The sequence below is a fragment of the Peromyscus leucopus genome, chromosome 19 (genome assembly GCF_004664715.2).
Source record: "Peromyscus leucopus breed LL Stock chromosome 19, UCI_PerLeu_2.1, whole genome shotgun sequence".
NCBI lineage: Eukaryota > Metazoa > Chordata > Mammalia > Rodentia > Cricetidae > Peromyscus > Peromyscus leucopus.
In genome coordinates this window covers 54,874,059-54,889,563 of record NC_051079.1, presented here as the reverse complement: position 1 = coordinate 54,889,563, position 15,505 = coordinate 54,874,059, and the positions used below count along the sequence as shown (strand labels likewise).

Genomic DNA, 15,505 nt, shown 5'->3' with positions numbered 1-15,505 from the left:
TGTAGGAATCCAGTTTTCAAGTGGGCAAAGCCGAGACATTCAGCCCTTAAGCTGTTATGGCTGCCACAAACCAAGTGGCCAGGGCTTCTGCCCTCATGAGGTCCCTGCCAGCCTCACAAGAACAAGAGAGGTGCCACTGTCCTAGCAAGCCTCGTGAGACCTAGGGGCAGGAGAGTGGTGTCTCTCCTGTGCTGGGAAAACACAAAGTTGCAAATATATGGGGGTGTCCGTGGTCCCCATCTCACCTGCTCAGGAATGGGCAGGGAAAGGCTTAGCTGTGTGCTACCCGGGGAAGCCTGACCACAACAGCAGGTCCGTCTCCAAACAGCCACTTCCAAGACAGGTGTGATTTATGGGCGTCTCACAAAAACAGGTTTCTGAAAAATGAGAACTACATGCCACATCGCGTTGATGAAGAGCAAGAGACCAACGGGCAAGTTTAGCGTTTTATTATGAATGGATTGTCACAAAGTTCCATATTGCGTATTCGATTAAGGCAACACTGTGTGGCTTTGGTTTTTAATCACCAAGGATGAAAAACAAACCCTTACTCTAACTCCCCTGCTAATTCTGATGGCTGGGCACTTAACGGAAGGTGGTTGCTGCCTTGTACAGCCCCTTAATTTGCTCTCAGTGTTCCTGTACAAAAATCACCCTGGTCTGGTGGGACGACTGCCAATTCTCCAGTAAAGGAAAGTGCTCTGTTCCAGATAACCTGGGGGACACGCTGCGGTGGGTTTGGTTTGAGAGGGGCCTGTGACACGCGTAGACCAGGGTACCGTGCCCACATCATCAGGGCTAAGAATAGAGCAGGTGTGCACCATAGCAGCAACCCTAAGGCTCCTTATTCGTTGATTTCTTCCTCATCCTCGTCTTCAAAAGCCTCTTCCCCGTCGTTGACCATGGCGTCCTGGTACTGCTGGTACTCGGACACCAGGTCGTTCATGTTACTCTCCGCCTCGGTGAACTCCATCTCATCCATGCCCTCGCCGGTGAACCAGTGCAGGAAGGCCTTGTGGCAGAACATGGCCGAGAACTGCTCCGAGATGCGCTTGAACAGCTCCTGGATGGTGGTGCTGTTGCCGATGAAGGTGGAGGCCATCTTCAGGCCCCGGGGTGGGATGTCACACACGGCCACTTTGACGTTGTTGGGGATCCACTCCACAAAGTAGCTGCTGTTCTTATTCTGGATGGCCAGCATCTGCTCGTCCACCTCCTTCATGGACATGGGGCCCCGGAAGACGGTGGCGACGGTCAGGTAGCGGCCGTGGCGCGGGTCACAGGCGGCCATCATGTTCTTGGCGTCAAACATCTGCTGTGTGAGCTCGGGCACTGTCAGGGCCCGGTACTGCTGGCTGCCCCGGGCTGTGAGCGGGGCAAAGCCGGGCATGAAGAAGTGCAGGCGTGGGAAGGGCACCATGTTCACCGCCAGCTTGCGCAGGTCGGCGTTGAGCTGGCCCGGGAAACGCAGCGATGTGGTGACGCCGCTCATGGTGGCGGACACCAGATGGTTGAGGTCCCCGTACGTGGGCGTGGTGAGCTTGAGCGTGCGGAAGCAGATGTCGTAGAGGGCTTCGTTGTCGATGCAGTAGGTCTCGTCGGTGTTCTCCACCAGCTGGTGCACCGACAGCGTGGCGTTGTAGGGCTCCACCACGGTGTCCGAGACCTTGGGCGATGGCATGACGCTGAAGGTGTTCATGATGCGGTCCGGGTACTCCTCTCGGATCTTGCTGATGAGCAGGGTGCCCATGCCCGAGCCCGTGCCGCCGCCCAGCGAGTGCGTGAGCTGGAAGCCCTGCAGGCAATCACAGTGCTCACACTCCTTGCGTACCACGTCCAGCACCGAGTCCACCAGCTCCGCGCCCTCCGTGTAGTGGCCCTTGGCCCAGTTGTTCCCGGCGCCCGTCTGTCCTGCAAGACAGCAAGATTCCAGGGGGGGGACATCAGTGACCTGCTTTCCACCGTCACTATTTTCGGAGAGCAAAGGGACAGGAATCAGGCAACAGGTTCCCACCACAGTGCCCAGGAAACAGACAAGCAGGTACCTCTTTAGACTGGCCAACTATGTGCCTAGGGATGGGACCCTGCTCACTACAAAAGTGAACTTAATGCGTAGAGGTCCTGGACCTGGGGTCAACCCCAGGATATTATATTAAACTAACGATAAATCAATCTAAATATAAAATTTAAGATACATACTCATGTAGCCCCACCAGGCCAGGCTGATCTTGCAAAAGGTATATGTTATTGTGCCCAGCTTCAAAACAGTAATGATTTTTTAATGTGAATGGGGCACCTCATTTATTATCCAGGATTACTTTTGAACATTTTTAAGAACTAACTATTGGTTTTGCACCTCTAATTGAAGACTGGCACAGGCATGATTCTTACCGTCAAATTATATCCAGTCCACTTGTGGAAAGGAGCCCAACACAGGCCTAGCCTAACATGCCTACAAGAGTTCTGAGTTTTATCAACAATTCAAGTGGCTAGGAAAAAACCATCTAGTCAGTCTGTTTTATAGAGCAGCTCATTCTACCGGACAGGCTTCCTTAGTCTTCCTTTACAGAGAAACTTTGATTTGGAAAGATTGATGGTTAAATTTTAACACACACCCCCAGTTTCTTTAATCACAAAATTAAACATCCATTTCCCACACTGACCTATGTGTAGTATATGTACGGATGTACTTAGAAATGGTTGGAGGAGAACTGGGAAAAAGGCATCTAGCCTCTGCTTTCCAACACTGCACATCCCCTGTACTTAAACATCTATCACGTGACGCTGGTACAAAAAAAAAGTTCCTAAAATTGCAAACGACGTGATTATAAGGCCTTAGAAATATCTATGTATTTTTTCCTATTAGTTCTTATATTAAATATTACCCGAATTGGATACGGTTTGATCACTATACTAAAAAAAAAACTGTCCACATGTACTTGCATGTGTAAACACACACACACAGAGGATGACTTATGTTTTATGTTATTTAATTTTTAAAAAATCTTATCTGCAGCCAGATGGTGTTGGCACATGCTTTTCATCCCGGCACTCGGGAGGCAGAAACAAGCAGATGTTTGAGTTCAAGGCCAGCCTGGTCTACACTGAGTTGCAGCGTAGCCAGGGCTACACAGAGAAACCCTGTCATGAAAAACAAAAACATCTGCATCACACGCCAAAATCAAAAGTAATCTTCCATCACGATGTGTTTGCAGGCTGGAGAGATGCTCAGGGGGGAAGAGCACCTCACTGCTCCCCCAGCCCCCGCGGGACAGCTCACAGCTATGTGTAACTCCAGGTCTAGGGGATCTGGCCCCCTCTTCTGGTCTCTTCAGGTACTGCATGCATGTGATGCAAATATACCTGTGGACAAATACTCATACATATGTAAAAAATAAAATCTTAACAGAAAAAAAATTATATGCTCTTTTGAACCGAGTATGGTGGCCCATTCCTTTAATGCTTTAATACTGGCACTCAGGAGGCAGAAGCAGTAGGATTTCTAATAAGTTCCTAGTGGATCAGCCAGGGCCACAGCTACCCTGCCTTAAAAAAACAAAACAAACAAACCAGGCTATCTTTAAAGATGAGGTCATTTCACCATTATATATTACTTATAAAACTAAAACTGAGCCGGGCAGTGGTGGCACACGCCTTTAATCCCATCACTTGGGAGGCAGAAGCAGGCAGATCTCTTGAGTTTGAGGCTAGCCTGGTCTACAGAGTGAGTTCCAGGGCAGCCAGGACTGTTACACAGAGATATCCTGTCTCGAAAAACAAAACAAACAAAACCCTAGAACTGTAACTCGAGAGACAATTTTATGAGATAATTAAGGTAATATGGAAATATGCCTTTAAGTGAGGTGTGGTGGCACACTCCTTTAGTTCCAGCACTCAGGAGGCAGAGGCAGGAGGAGCTATGTGAGTTTGAGACCAGCCTGGTCAAAGGGAGTTCTAGGACAACTAGGTCTACACAGAAAACCCTTTCTCAAAAAACAAAACAAAAACCAAAAAAACCTAAATTAAAGAGAGAGAGGGCGGTGGTGTCGCACGCCTTTAATCCCAGCACTTGGAGGCAGAGGCAGGCGGATCTCTGTGAGTTCGAGGCCAGCCTGGGCTACCAAGTGAGTTCCAGGAAAGGCGCAAAGCTACACAGAGAAATCCTGTCTCGAAAAACCAAAACCAAAACAAACAAACAAGCAAAAAAAAAAAAAAAAACCAAACAACAACAACAAAAAAAAAAAAAAAAAAAAAAAAGGGAGAAAGAGAGAAAAGAAAGAAAACAAGCCTTTAAGTGGATTAAATATCATCAATAAACAGAAAGTGGCTAAGTAACAGTTACAATGGAAAGGTACTGTGACTACCACGGAAGATGTCTGAAATATGTGAGTGAACTCAAAAGGCTGCAAGAGTACGTATACGAGTTTCATCTCCTGAACACAGACCCAGTTGTGTGTGCAAATGTGGAAGAGTGAGTGTACACAGAAAACCCCAACCATCTACCACACTAGTTATCTGCCTAGAGATATAGCCCCATGGCCACTGTGGAGCTCAGGGGTCCCCGATGTTACACTACACACTCGTGCGATGTTTGGACAGGGCATGTGGAGACCCTTTGAATGCGCTCTGATGAAATCTTTAGGCACGTTTCAATATTTAAAGGTAAGTTTCCAGCGGGCACCCCAGCCTGACCACGGTGCCCCCCCTGACTTTGCCTGTCTCAGGGGGGCGCTAGACTCTCGCTCCTGCCGTCTATGCCCCACGGGGTGAGATGAGGTTCCAAGATAATCGACGGAGCCGCTGCACGGCTCCCAGGGATGTGCGCAGACACCCGCTCCGTGCCTACAGCACCTACGCGGCACTGGCCCTCTAGCCTCTCGGGTAGCCATTCTCTTGTTTTGCTTTTCCTGGTCCAACCTCGTCTAGGGTGGGCCTCTTCTTTCTCCCTCCCTCCCTCCTTCCTTCCTTCCCTCCTTCCCTCCCTCCCTCCCTCCCTTTTTTGTTTTTTGAGACAGGGTTTCTCTGTATAGTTTTGGTGCCTGTCCTGGATCTCGCTCTGTAGACCAGGCTGGCCTTGAACTCACAGACATCCACCTGCCTCTGCCTCCGAGTGCTGGGATTAAAGGCGTGCACCATCGCCGCCTGGCAGGCCTCTTCTCTCTTACAAACAGGAGTTCTCTTCCATCCTGTCTAACTGTGCTGCCCAGTGAAACCTGGCTGGTTCTCTTCTCTGAGCAGACTCTTAAGATGGTGATAAGACTCGATGAACAAAGGCAACTTGGAGAGGAAAGGGTTTATTTCACCTTAAGGTGTACAGTCCGCCATGAAAGGAAGCCAGGACAGGAACTCAAGGCAGGAACACAGAGACCATGGAAGAGTGCTGCTTACTGGCTTGCTCCTCACAGCTTGCTAGGCCTGCTTTCTTACAGAACCCAGAACCACCTGCCCAAGGGTGGCCCTCCCACATCAATCATTAATCAATCAAGAAAATGCCCACTGGCTTGCCCACGGACCAGTCTGATGGGGGGCTTTTCTCAACTGCCATCCCCTCATCCAGAAAACACTAGGCAGCACAGATCACCATTGTCCTTCTTGAGTAACCCACAAACTCGTGTCCACCCCTTCCCACACAAGGCAGCGGGCAGCAGCCAGGCCAGACCCCAAGACAGGTCCTGGGAACAGCAAACCCTGGGGTCAGCCTGGAACGCAGGCTTGACCTTGGACTAGAACTCGATGTAGAACCACCACCGTTTCCCAGAAGGCCTGTGCACACTGCCAGAGCCTGGGCCATTCATTCAAAGTGCAGAAGCAGAGGAGGCAGCTGCAGGCAAGCCTCAGAACCTTAAATCAAACTTGCTCAACCTTGGAGGTGTTACAGTGACTCCGAAGTCCCCCAGCGACTCGGATTACTCCCTATTCATAGCGCACATTAGCCCCAAAGCTGTCTCTACTCCTGACAAAAGGAGGAAGCTGGCGACTTTTAAAAATATTTTGCCACCGTCTCATAGCAACAGATCACCCCCGCTTAAATATTTGGGGGGTCATAAGTTGAACAGCGACACGATGCATTAGGCCATTAATCAGTGACTCCAGCTTGTTCAACACAGGTTACAACCCTCAGGCTTGGCGGGCGCACTGCAGAAGCCCAGGGTTTCCTCACAGTCCTCCCTCTGGTTTTCCTCCAGCTCACACTGGGTGAAGGACTAAGTCTTCCAGCTCTCCGTGCTCCCTGGCTCCTTAGCTCGTCCTGGAGCTGAAAAACTACTCCAGATCCACAAAGGGGCCTTCAGGGAACGGCCTGTCTGGCGCTCAGCTTTCTTCCCACAGTCTCCTGGGCACAGCCGCTGTGCAACCAGCAATTAAGAAAAGCAGCTTTGAAAACATATGATCATACCACGGGGAACTCAAACGTAAGTAACTCTCACTTTTTAAAATTATATATTACTAATGCAATTAGTTCCTTTTCTTCCTCACCTTGGTTTTTTTGAAAGAGGGTCTCACTACATAGCCCTGGATGTCCTGGAACTCAGTAGACCAGGCTGACCTCAAACTCAGAGATCCACCTGCTTGTGCCTCCCAAGTGCAGGCACAAAAGGTGTGCGCCACCACATCCAGCACCAATTGTGTTCTTTCAGCCAGTTCAGACTATATCCAGACCTGAAACGGCATTGGCTTGTTGATTCAGTCTTTTGGTGCTGAGGACGGGCCCTGACCAGGCCCTCACACACTCCTCCACTTGGTAAGCCCTGCCTGACGATGGTCTATTTTAATTTACCAAAGTTACCTAAGAGCGTGACCCAGCGAAAATGCACCATCCCGAGTCAGCTGTAGTTAGACAATTCCCAATGAGGACTTGAGTTCTGGTACCCAGAACCCACATAAAGTTGGGATGACTTCACTGGCCAGTGGGGATAGCCATAACAAAAAAGAAATTTAAAATAAATAAGTATTTTAGACAAGTGACTTTTTTTTTTTTTTTTTTTTTTTTTTTTAAAGACAGCATCTCTTTCTGTAGTCCAGGCTACCCTATTGGGATAGCCATAACAAAAAAGAAATTTTAGACAAGCAACATTTTTGTTTTTTAAAGAGAGGCTCTCTTTCTGCAGTCCAGGCTACCCTAACACTATATAGACCAAGCTGTCCTCGAATCCACAGTGACCCCCCTGCTTCATTCAGCCTTCTGGGTCAGTTATGAGCCACCACACCCAGCTTAAGTCACAATTCTTAATTAAAAAATAATGTCCAATTTGTTAAATTAAGGATATTTTATGCCAGGACAACTTGTTTAAAAATTTTAAACGTTCTTAGCCAGCAGTGGTGATGCAGTCTTTAATCTTAGCACTCAGGAGGCAGAGGTAGGTGGAACTCTGAGAGTTCAAGGCCAGCCTGGTCTACAAAGTGAGTTCCAGGACAGTCAGGGAACAAACAAATAAACAAATTAAACATTCTGGACTGGGCATGGTGGCGGAGCCTTTAATCCCAGCTCTTGGGAGGCAAAGGCAGGCAGATCTCTGAGTTTGAAGCCATCCTGGTCTACATAGAAAGTTCCAGGCAAGTCAGGGCTACATAGTGAGACCCTGTCTCAAGTAAACAAACAAATACATTCTTAACAGGGAGTGGGGGGGGGGGACAGGACTGTAGAGGTGGCTCAGTGGTTAGGAACACCTACTGCTGCTCTTCCAGAGGACCCAGGATTCCTGATACCATATCATGTGGCTCACAGCGGCCTATTAACTCGGGCTCCAAAGCATTCAACACCTTCTGGCCTTTGCGGGTACCCCCCCCACACACACAGAAATGAAAAAAACAAGCCTGGGTATGGTAGTATATTCCAGGTCCAGGCCAGCCAAAATTTTGAGGAGAACTTTAAATGCCAAATGTCCCTTTCTTCTTTGCCTGTGTGTGCATGGACACCGTGTACCTGTGTGGTGTCCATGCATACACAGGTGTATACAGGCCAGAGGTTGAAGTGTCTCCCTCACGCTTCTTAGTTTTTTCAGACAAGCTCACACCACACCTGGAGCTGACTGGTTTAGTTACCTCTGCTGGCTGGCCAGTGGGTACCAGGGATGCTGCTGTCTCCACTGGTACACACCCACTGTACCCAGCTCTCTGTTTTTCAAATGGATGCTGGGGATGGGACTTAGACCTCATGCCATGTTCTAACAGTTTTGAGGATGTCTAGGGTCAACCGGAAGACTAAATAATGACATACAGGTCTGTGCTGCAGTGGTGCACTTATCCATGGGCAGCCTGGCCATGTCTTCTTAGACGGTTATTATACTCTGGAGAGTCTACTCTGAAATCAAAGTCCAAAAAAGAGCTTTTGTGGGCCGGTTCGCTCATGTTCTTTTTAAAAAGTGATTTATGTACGCACCTACATGTGTGAATGCATACATGCCCAGAGGCCAGAGAAGAGCGCCAGTTATTCTCTATTACAACTGTCCCTTTGATGCAGGGTCCCTCTCTGAAGCTGGGACTTCCCTTGTTTCCTCCCCACTCCCCAGGCCGGAAGTCAGCAAGTCCCAGCAATCCTCCTGTCTCTACTCCTGGAGCTTCCGTCACAAGTCTATGTGGGTTGTTAGGCTTGATAGTGTGCGGCCGAGATCCGAGCGCCAGCTCTCACTGAACAGCACGTGCTCTTAACCTCTAAGCCAGGATCTTCAGTTCTCACAGTATTCTTTTGTTTGCTCGTTTAAGACAGGGGATCACATAGCTCAGACTAGCTTCAGACTCCCAAACCCTCTGCCTCGTCATGTAAAGTGCTAGGATTTCAGGCCATGCCACCACTCCCGGATCATTACAGTAGTCTGTGTGTGTGCACATGTGTGTGGGTGCACATGTGTGTGGGTGCACATGTGTGTGGGTGCACATGTGTGTGGGTGCACATGTGTGTGGGTGCACATGTGTGTGGGTGCACATGTGTGTGCGTGCACATGTGTGTGCGTGCATAGAGGAGGCCAGGGGGCAATGCTAGGTAGGGATCTTCCTCCATCAGGTCTCTGACTGGAAGGCTCTGATTAGACTCGATTGGCTGGCTGAATAAACCCAGGTGTCCGCCTGCCTCCATCCCAGGCACTGGGATTATAGGGGTGCACTGAAGTGCTGGGGTGTCAAGGACCCAAATTCAGGTCCTCATGTTAGGGAAGCAAACACTCTACCAACAAGGCCCTCTTCCCAGCAGCCTGCTACCGTATTCTTTAGAAGAGCAGACATTGCTTCCCTGTCAAATAGCTATCAAGACCTGGCCTTATAAAGTTAAGAATTAACTACCATTAATTAATTACATTATGTACTAATTAAAACTACAGATCTCAGAACTATCCACTAACATGGAGTATGGTTTATAATATAGTATTCAGTGAAAAAAATCTACATAATGTTATAATTAAAACAGAAGACAATCAGAATAAAGACAGGTTAAGGTAGACCCCAAAGCTGGCTATGATTATATGGAGATGGACAGCAGGTGAAACTGTTTTGGTGATTCACTATGTAAATCAGGCTGGCCTCAAACTCACAGAGATCCACCTGCCTCTGCTTTCCGAGTGCTGGGATTAAAGGCATGAGGCACCTGGCTTATGGTTTTCAATTTCTTGATAATGTGGTTGTGTTGGATTTTGCTGGAAATAAAGGCAAAGTAAAAATAAATAAATACTAGTTTAGAATGGAGGGGTATGTGAACTCCCTTCCAGGGACAGAGACATGGGGGGTCACTTCCTTTCTTGGATTGAATTGTCAGGAAAAAAAAAAAGAAAGACAATGAGTTTAGCTGCCAGAAACCCAGAGTGAAAGGGGTCCTCAGTCTAACTGAACTCTCCTCCCAGCTGACTGCACTTGTGAAGGCCTGTGCTTTATCCCTACACAGCATACACCAGGCCTGGAGGCCAACGGCTCCAATCCCAGCACCTGGGAGCGGGAGGCTCGGCTCCAAGTCATCCTCAGCTACATGAGTTAGAAACCAGCCTTGGCTACGTGAGACCCTGGCTCAATCACTACCAATCAGCTCCCCCTTGCCAAACACCTGAAACACTGCTCCTCCAAGCATGTGTGTTTGTACATACACGCCAACTCCCCTGTGGAGGTCTGAGGACAGTCTTCCATCTGTTAGCGACAAGGTCTCTCATTCACTGCTTCATCCCCCAGCTCCCTGCCTGTGGGCTTCTGTGGAGTCCTGATCTCCTCTGATCTCCACGTCACTGCCATGTCTGCCTCTGTGCTGGCTCAGGGACTTGAACCTTGGTCCTGCCCAGGCTTCTAAGGCAAGTGCTTTTTACCTGCTGCCATTCATTCCTCACCTCAGATTCTCCTAAGAGCTTAGAACTTGAAGGTTCTCGCAGGGGCCCTTCCTATCAGACACTAGGGAAATGTTCCACAGCCCTCACAGGCCGAAGAAGCTCAGAGAAGGTAACCACTACATGAAGGTCACAGAGCCATGGCTGGATGCCACCTTCTTTCTCTTCTGGGCTACACAGTACCCAGAAGAGGCCCAGAGAAGGTCACTGCCAAGACTACAGGACTTACTAACTGGAAGTTGTTCACTACCAATCTGGGTGGTCACCTTCATGCTTCTTAGGTAGCCAGAAACTGCCTTGAACTCTCGATCCTCCTGCCTCCGCCTCTGAGTGCTGAGATTACAGGCATGTACCACTACATACGATCTTGTGCCTCCTTTAGAACAGAACCAAGCACAAAAGCTTTGTAGGAGGCAAAAATGGCAGTTTCGTTGTGGGAGCATTTCTGTGACCTCCTACACACCTACCCATTCAGTTCGGTCTCACTAAGGACTAGAGAGTCTGTGCAGGTTAGACTGCAAGTCCAAAGTCCTGCAGGGAGCGGGAAGGACCAGAGGGCTGGCCACAGTGTGCTGGACTCTTGGCTGTGACCCTATCCGCTTATTCTGATTATCTATGTGCTTTCTCCCCCTCTCCTCTTTTTCAGACAGGACCTATAGAGCACTGGCTGGCCTCAAACTCACGGAGATTCACCTGCTTCTACCTCCCCAGCACTTGGGAGGTACAGCACTGTGTGTCCAACAGTGCCCCACAGAGTAGCGTTTTGTTTTTAAACACAGTGAGATCTGGAGTGTCGCCTTGATGAAGTGACTTTGGTCTATAGCTTTCCCACATCATGTTTTGGGAAAGCTACTCCACCTCACAGGAAATACTGGGGAAATATTATTTCCTCTCTGCAGTGGTTCAGATAACAGGATTGCCTGTTCCGTCTGCCTGGGGCCTTCTGAAGAAGGGCTGGGATACAGATTTTTCATTTTCTTTTCTTTTTTCTTTTTACTTTATGTGTATTAGTGTTTTGTCATGAGTTTTGGGGTCCCTTGGAACTGGAGTTACAGACAGTTGTGAGCAGCCATGTGGGTGCTGGGAATTGAACCCGGATCCTCTGGAAGAGCAGTCAGTGTTCTTAACCACTGAGCCATCTCTCCAGCCCCCAGATTTTTCATGATACATTCACTCTCTGTAGTGCCTGTAAGGCCAAGAATCACCCTTGGAATTCTTCCGTTTCCCCAGAATACGCTCCACCTTTCACGAGCGTGGCTCAGCATTCCTAGCCTGAAAATTCAAAATGCTCCAAACTCTGAAACCTTCTGACTATCTACAGGGTGCCACAGGTGGACAATCCAAATTTGACCCCTGGGTTCAACACTCCTGCCCCCCACCCCGCACCTCAATAAATAAATAAAAATGAAACAATAAGAAAAGCAAGCAAGTAAGCAAGCCAAAACCTACCGAAGATGAAGTTGTCAGGCCGGAAGAGCTGCCCGAAAGGTCCAGACCTCACACTGTCCATGGTGCCTGGCTCCAAGTCCACCAAGGCAGCCCTGGGCACATACTTCTGAGCTGGAGGGGGGGGGGGGGGGGGAAGCGCAAAAAAGTTACTTCCAGGTTTCTGGAAAAACTGACTTCCTTTCAGCCATCCCATCAGCACAGAGCTGTCTGGCTGGGATAACCAGTGTCTTTTCAGAGAGCGTACCGTGACTTTCAGAGAATCTTAACCTTGGGATGAGGAACTAGAAGGCCACAGGCAGGACCAGTGAGAACCCAACCTTCCTGCCTATTTTGTGCCTACTGTGTTTTCCAGTTCACCTCCAACACTCCATATTCCTACTAGACAATGGCACTTCTCTAGCTGCGCGGGAATGAACACCGTCTGTGGCAGCGAACCGGCCTTCTGTCTGTCTGCTTTTTGGCACCTGCCCCATTCATGTGTGTGTGTGTGTGTGTGTGTGTGTGTGTGTGTGTGTGTGTGTGAATGTATGAGCATTTATGCTGTCTGGGCTGCTCCTCCGGGGTACCATCCCAGGGGTCCTGTGTTCCTAGAGGTTCACTCATTTAAGGAAGAATGTGCCTGTGTAGCCCGGCATGACACCAGGCAAGTTGTAGTTCCCAGTGAGGACCTGGAGGAGGAAGTGTCCCACCACCACGCCTGCTTGGCTCTGCATACCACCAAATTGAAGAATGGGGTATTGCAGAGGTCACCCAATGATGAAGAGGAAGTATGATGTACACTGGAGTTTTCTTAGAGTGGCCGAGAGCCTCCATGTCTAAGCTGTTCCTCCTCTGCTATCTGAACAACATCCATGATTCATGTCTACCGCCCTTCCCAGTTCTGGATGAACAGGTGGAAAGTGACTAAATTCTGGTGACTCCAGAGATGGGGGATGCACTTTATGTGAGGCCAGGCCACGGGAGTGCCTGCATGTGTCATTTCTGGGCCCTGGGATTATGTTGGTTTGCAAGGTGCGTGTCACACTGTTATAATAAAAATTGCTGTAAAAAAAATAAGTGTTCAGAGGACAGAGCGCTATTATTCCCAAACAGGGATTACCCGGGGTCTGGAACTTTACTAATCTCCCCATTAATTACTCAGCTGTCTGCAATTTTAGTGTCCAGCGAGCACTAATTTTAGATGAAGAACCAGAAAAAAAATCATTTAAACAAGTGTTTCTCAAAATTTTAACCAAGCATCCCTAATAAAAGTAGCGAGTAAAGCTCCCTACAGTCGGTTTCTCTGCTCCGTTCTTTAAAAGCTTAAGAAAAGGATGACCCGGGAGTGCCGAGGTGATTTCACAACCTCAACGGATTGTCTGGTTCAAGCCTCCCGGCCCTTCGGGATAGGCGGGATCCCGCAGTTTGAAAAGACCTAGGGCGGGTTTCCCGCTGCAGGGGGAGTGAGGGAGTGGCCGGGCATCCAGCTCCCTCCCGCCCGAACTTTTCCCGGAGCGAACTCTGCCGGGCCGGCCGGCGGGCGGGCCGGCGCCGAGACCGCACCCCGAGCGCCTCCCTCCCTCTGCGGGTCTAGCCCGGGGTCCCGCTGGGGACGGTCGGGTCCTGTCAGGGCATGCAGGGAAGGCCAGGTGCCGGCGCCGGAGGCCGGGTGGCGCGGGGAGGGGAGACGGCCCGAAGCCGTGCGACTCACAGGATGACTCATTGTAGTAGACGCTGATCCTCTCCAGCTGCAGCGCTGAGTCGCCCACGTAGCCTCCGGCCGGGTCGATGCCGTGCTCATCGCTGATCACTTCCCAAAACTTGCGAGGGAGCGGCCAAGGGACAGAGAGTCAGACCCGGAGCCCAGGGAGCCCCCGCCACCCGGGGACACCCCTCCCCCCGCAGCCCCGGGACCTGTAGCCAGCTCCGTGGAGCCGGCTCCCCGGAGCCCTCAGACCCGGGTGCATCCCCTGGATCGTGATCCCCGGTCGGTCCGCTGAGACCCGTGGCCCACCCTCTCCCGGCCAGGTCACCGGGCCCGGCCGCAGGAACGTGGGGGCCACTCCCCGGGGCCAGCTCTCGAGGGCGCGCCCTTCGGGACCGGTGGCCCACTCTCCTGGTCGGGTCCCCGGAGCGCACTCTCTGGATTCCGCAGCTGGGACTGGTGGCCCACTTCGAGCCGGATCCCGAGAGCCGGCTGCCGGCACCGGTGGCCCACTCTCCGGGCTGGATCCCCGGGTCTGCCCGCGGGGACACAGGGCGGGCTCTCCGGGGCTTGGTCCCCACCCAGGAGTGCGCGGGGTCACCCTGGCTCCGAGGCGCAAGGCGAGGTCTTCCGAGGCCGGCGACCCTAACTGCCCACCCGCGGGAGCGGAACGCGCGCCCGGGCCCACCTTGGTACCGATCTGGTTCCCGCACTGGCCCGCCTGGATGTGCACAATCTCCCTCATGGCGGGCGCGTCTGCGCTCGGGCGCTGGCTCTGCCGACGGCGGCGTGACTGCGGCCCGCTGCGCGCTCCCGGGACTTGACCCTGCTGGGCCCTCCGCCCTCGCCTTCCCAGCCAATGACAGAGGGCTGTCCCGCGGGCTGTCCCCGCCCCTTCCCCAAAAGCTAGCCGGCTGATCCTTGCCCAGCTCGCGGTCCCGACAGCTGGAACCCTGGGCGCCCGGCGGGGAGAAGCAGGTTGGACTGGCGGGGACTCCGAGGAGGAGATGAGGGGAAGCCCTAAGCTCTCACTGCACCACCCTTGGTTGTCCCTCGGTGCTGTTGGTACCCGGAGGAGACTGGAACCCATGGTACTGGTGACCTGCTAACCTAGGAGAGCTGAGGGAGCCACCCTGCGGGTGGAAGGCGACCTTTGGGACCCGACGTGGATTCGTTCGGGTGTCTCTGTACCCCAGGCACTCATGTTTAGCTTGCACCTCTCCGCCTGCCTCTCGAGGACCAGCCATACAGTGACTCCACCGTTGCATTTGACTTAGCCACAGCCTCATCCACACAGCCTGCAATTCCTAACGAGGTTGGAAAGCGCTTGCCCAGTTTGTCGCTAGGGCCGGGCTCGCTCTCACCCCCACTCCCTCACTTTTGAAAAAAAAAAAAAAAAAGCAAAACAAAACTGAGCGCAAAACAAAAAAGAGGGAGGTGCCACAAGCACACAGGCGCAGAGCTGCTGGAGGGGGAGGACCAGAAGGAAAGCGACCCAAAAGAGCTTGTCTTTCTAGTCTCATCAAAGGCAAGGGGCCAGAGAGAGTGCCAGAGAACCGGTATGCCCAAGGCTCCAAGTTTCTGGTATGATGGCTCCCGAATCTGTTCTTGACCTCAGCAGGTGGCTTTGCCACTGCTGGGCATTCCATCATGGAGACTGTCCCCAGACTTTCCAATCTCATCCTGTTTTCAGATGCCCTCACTAACCCATAAGGACTGATCACCGGTAGGAATGGTAGGTATGTCCTGGCACTGGGGAACATAGAATGCTTTGGCATCTCAATGGGAGGCTCGTCTGGCAAAGACCTCACCCAAGACCAGGGGGAAATACCAGCAGGTGAAAATCAGGGTATCCTAGGGACTCAGGAACAAGCCCTGGGTGATGGCGGGACAGCTTGCTTTTCCTTTCTGGTGATAACAACACGGGTCTCCACTTTCCTCATTTGCAAAATGAAAGGCTTATCCAGGAGGCCACCTGACAGGCTCTGGGATGCCAGGATTCTTTGGCACCTGTAGTCTGTGCAGCCATCAAGGACTCCCAGGTGTTCTCACAAGACAGCTTCCTGTCAGGGGAATC

General features: G+C 51.2%; 1 protein-coding gene across 1 annotated transcript; it reads right to left on the bottom strand.

Moving 5' to 3' along the window:
• Positions 1-434: 434 nt before the first annotated feature.
• On the bottom strand, positions 435-14,233 carry Tubb6 (tubulin beta 6 class V). Its single transcript, XM_028856203.2, has 4 exons — positions 14,117-14,233; positions 13,435-13,543; positions 11,745-11,855; positions 435-1,911 (listed from the first exon to the last, which is right to left on the bottom strand). The coding sequence occupies exons 1-4, from the start codon at positions 14,171-14,173 to the stop codon at positions 845-847; spliced, it is 1,344 nt and encodes a 447-aa protein (XP_028712036.1). The 5' UTR covers positions 14,174-14,233; the 3' UTR covers positions 435-844.
• Positions 14,234-15,505: the final 1,272 nt, after the last annotated feature.

Coding starts and splice junctions, on each gene's coding strand:
- Tubb6 (XM_028856203.2), bottom strand. CDS start 14,173: ATGAGGGAGATTGTGCACATCCAGGCGGGCCAGTGCGGGAACCAGATC. Junction 11,856..13,434: donor CTACTACAATGAGTCATCCT/GTGAGTCGCACG, acceptor CCCCCCCTCCAG/CTCAGAAGTATGTGCCCAGG. Junction 1,912..11,744: donor GCCTGACAACTTCATCTTCG/GTAGGTTTTGGC, acceptor GCTGTCTTGCAG/GACAGACGGGCGCCGGGAAC.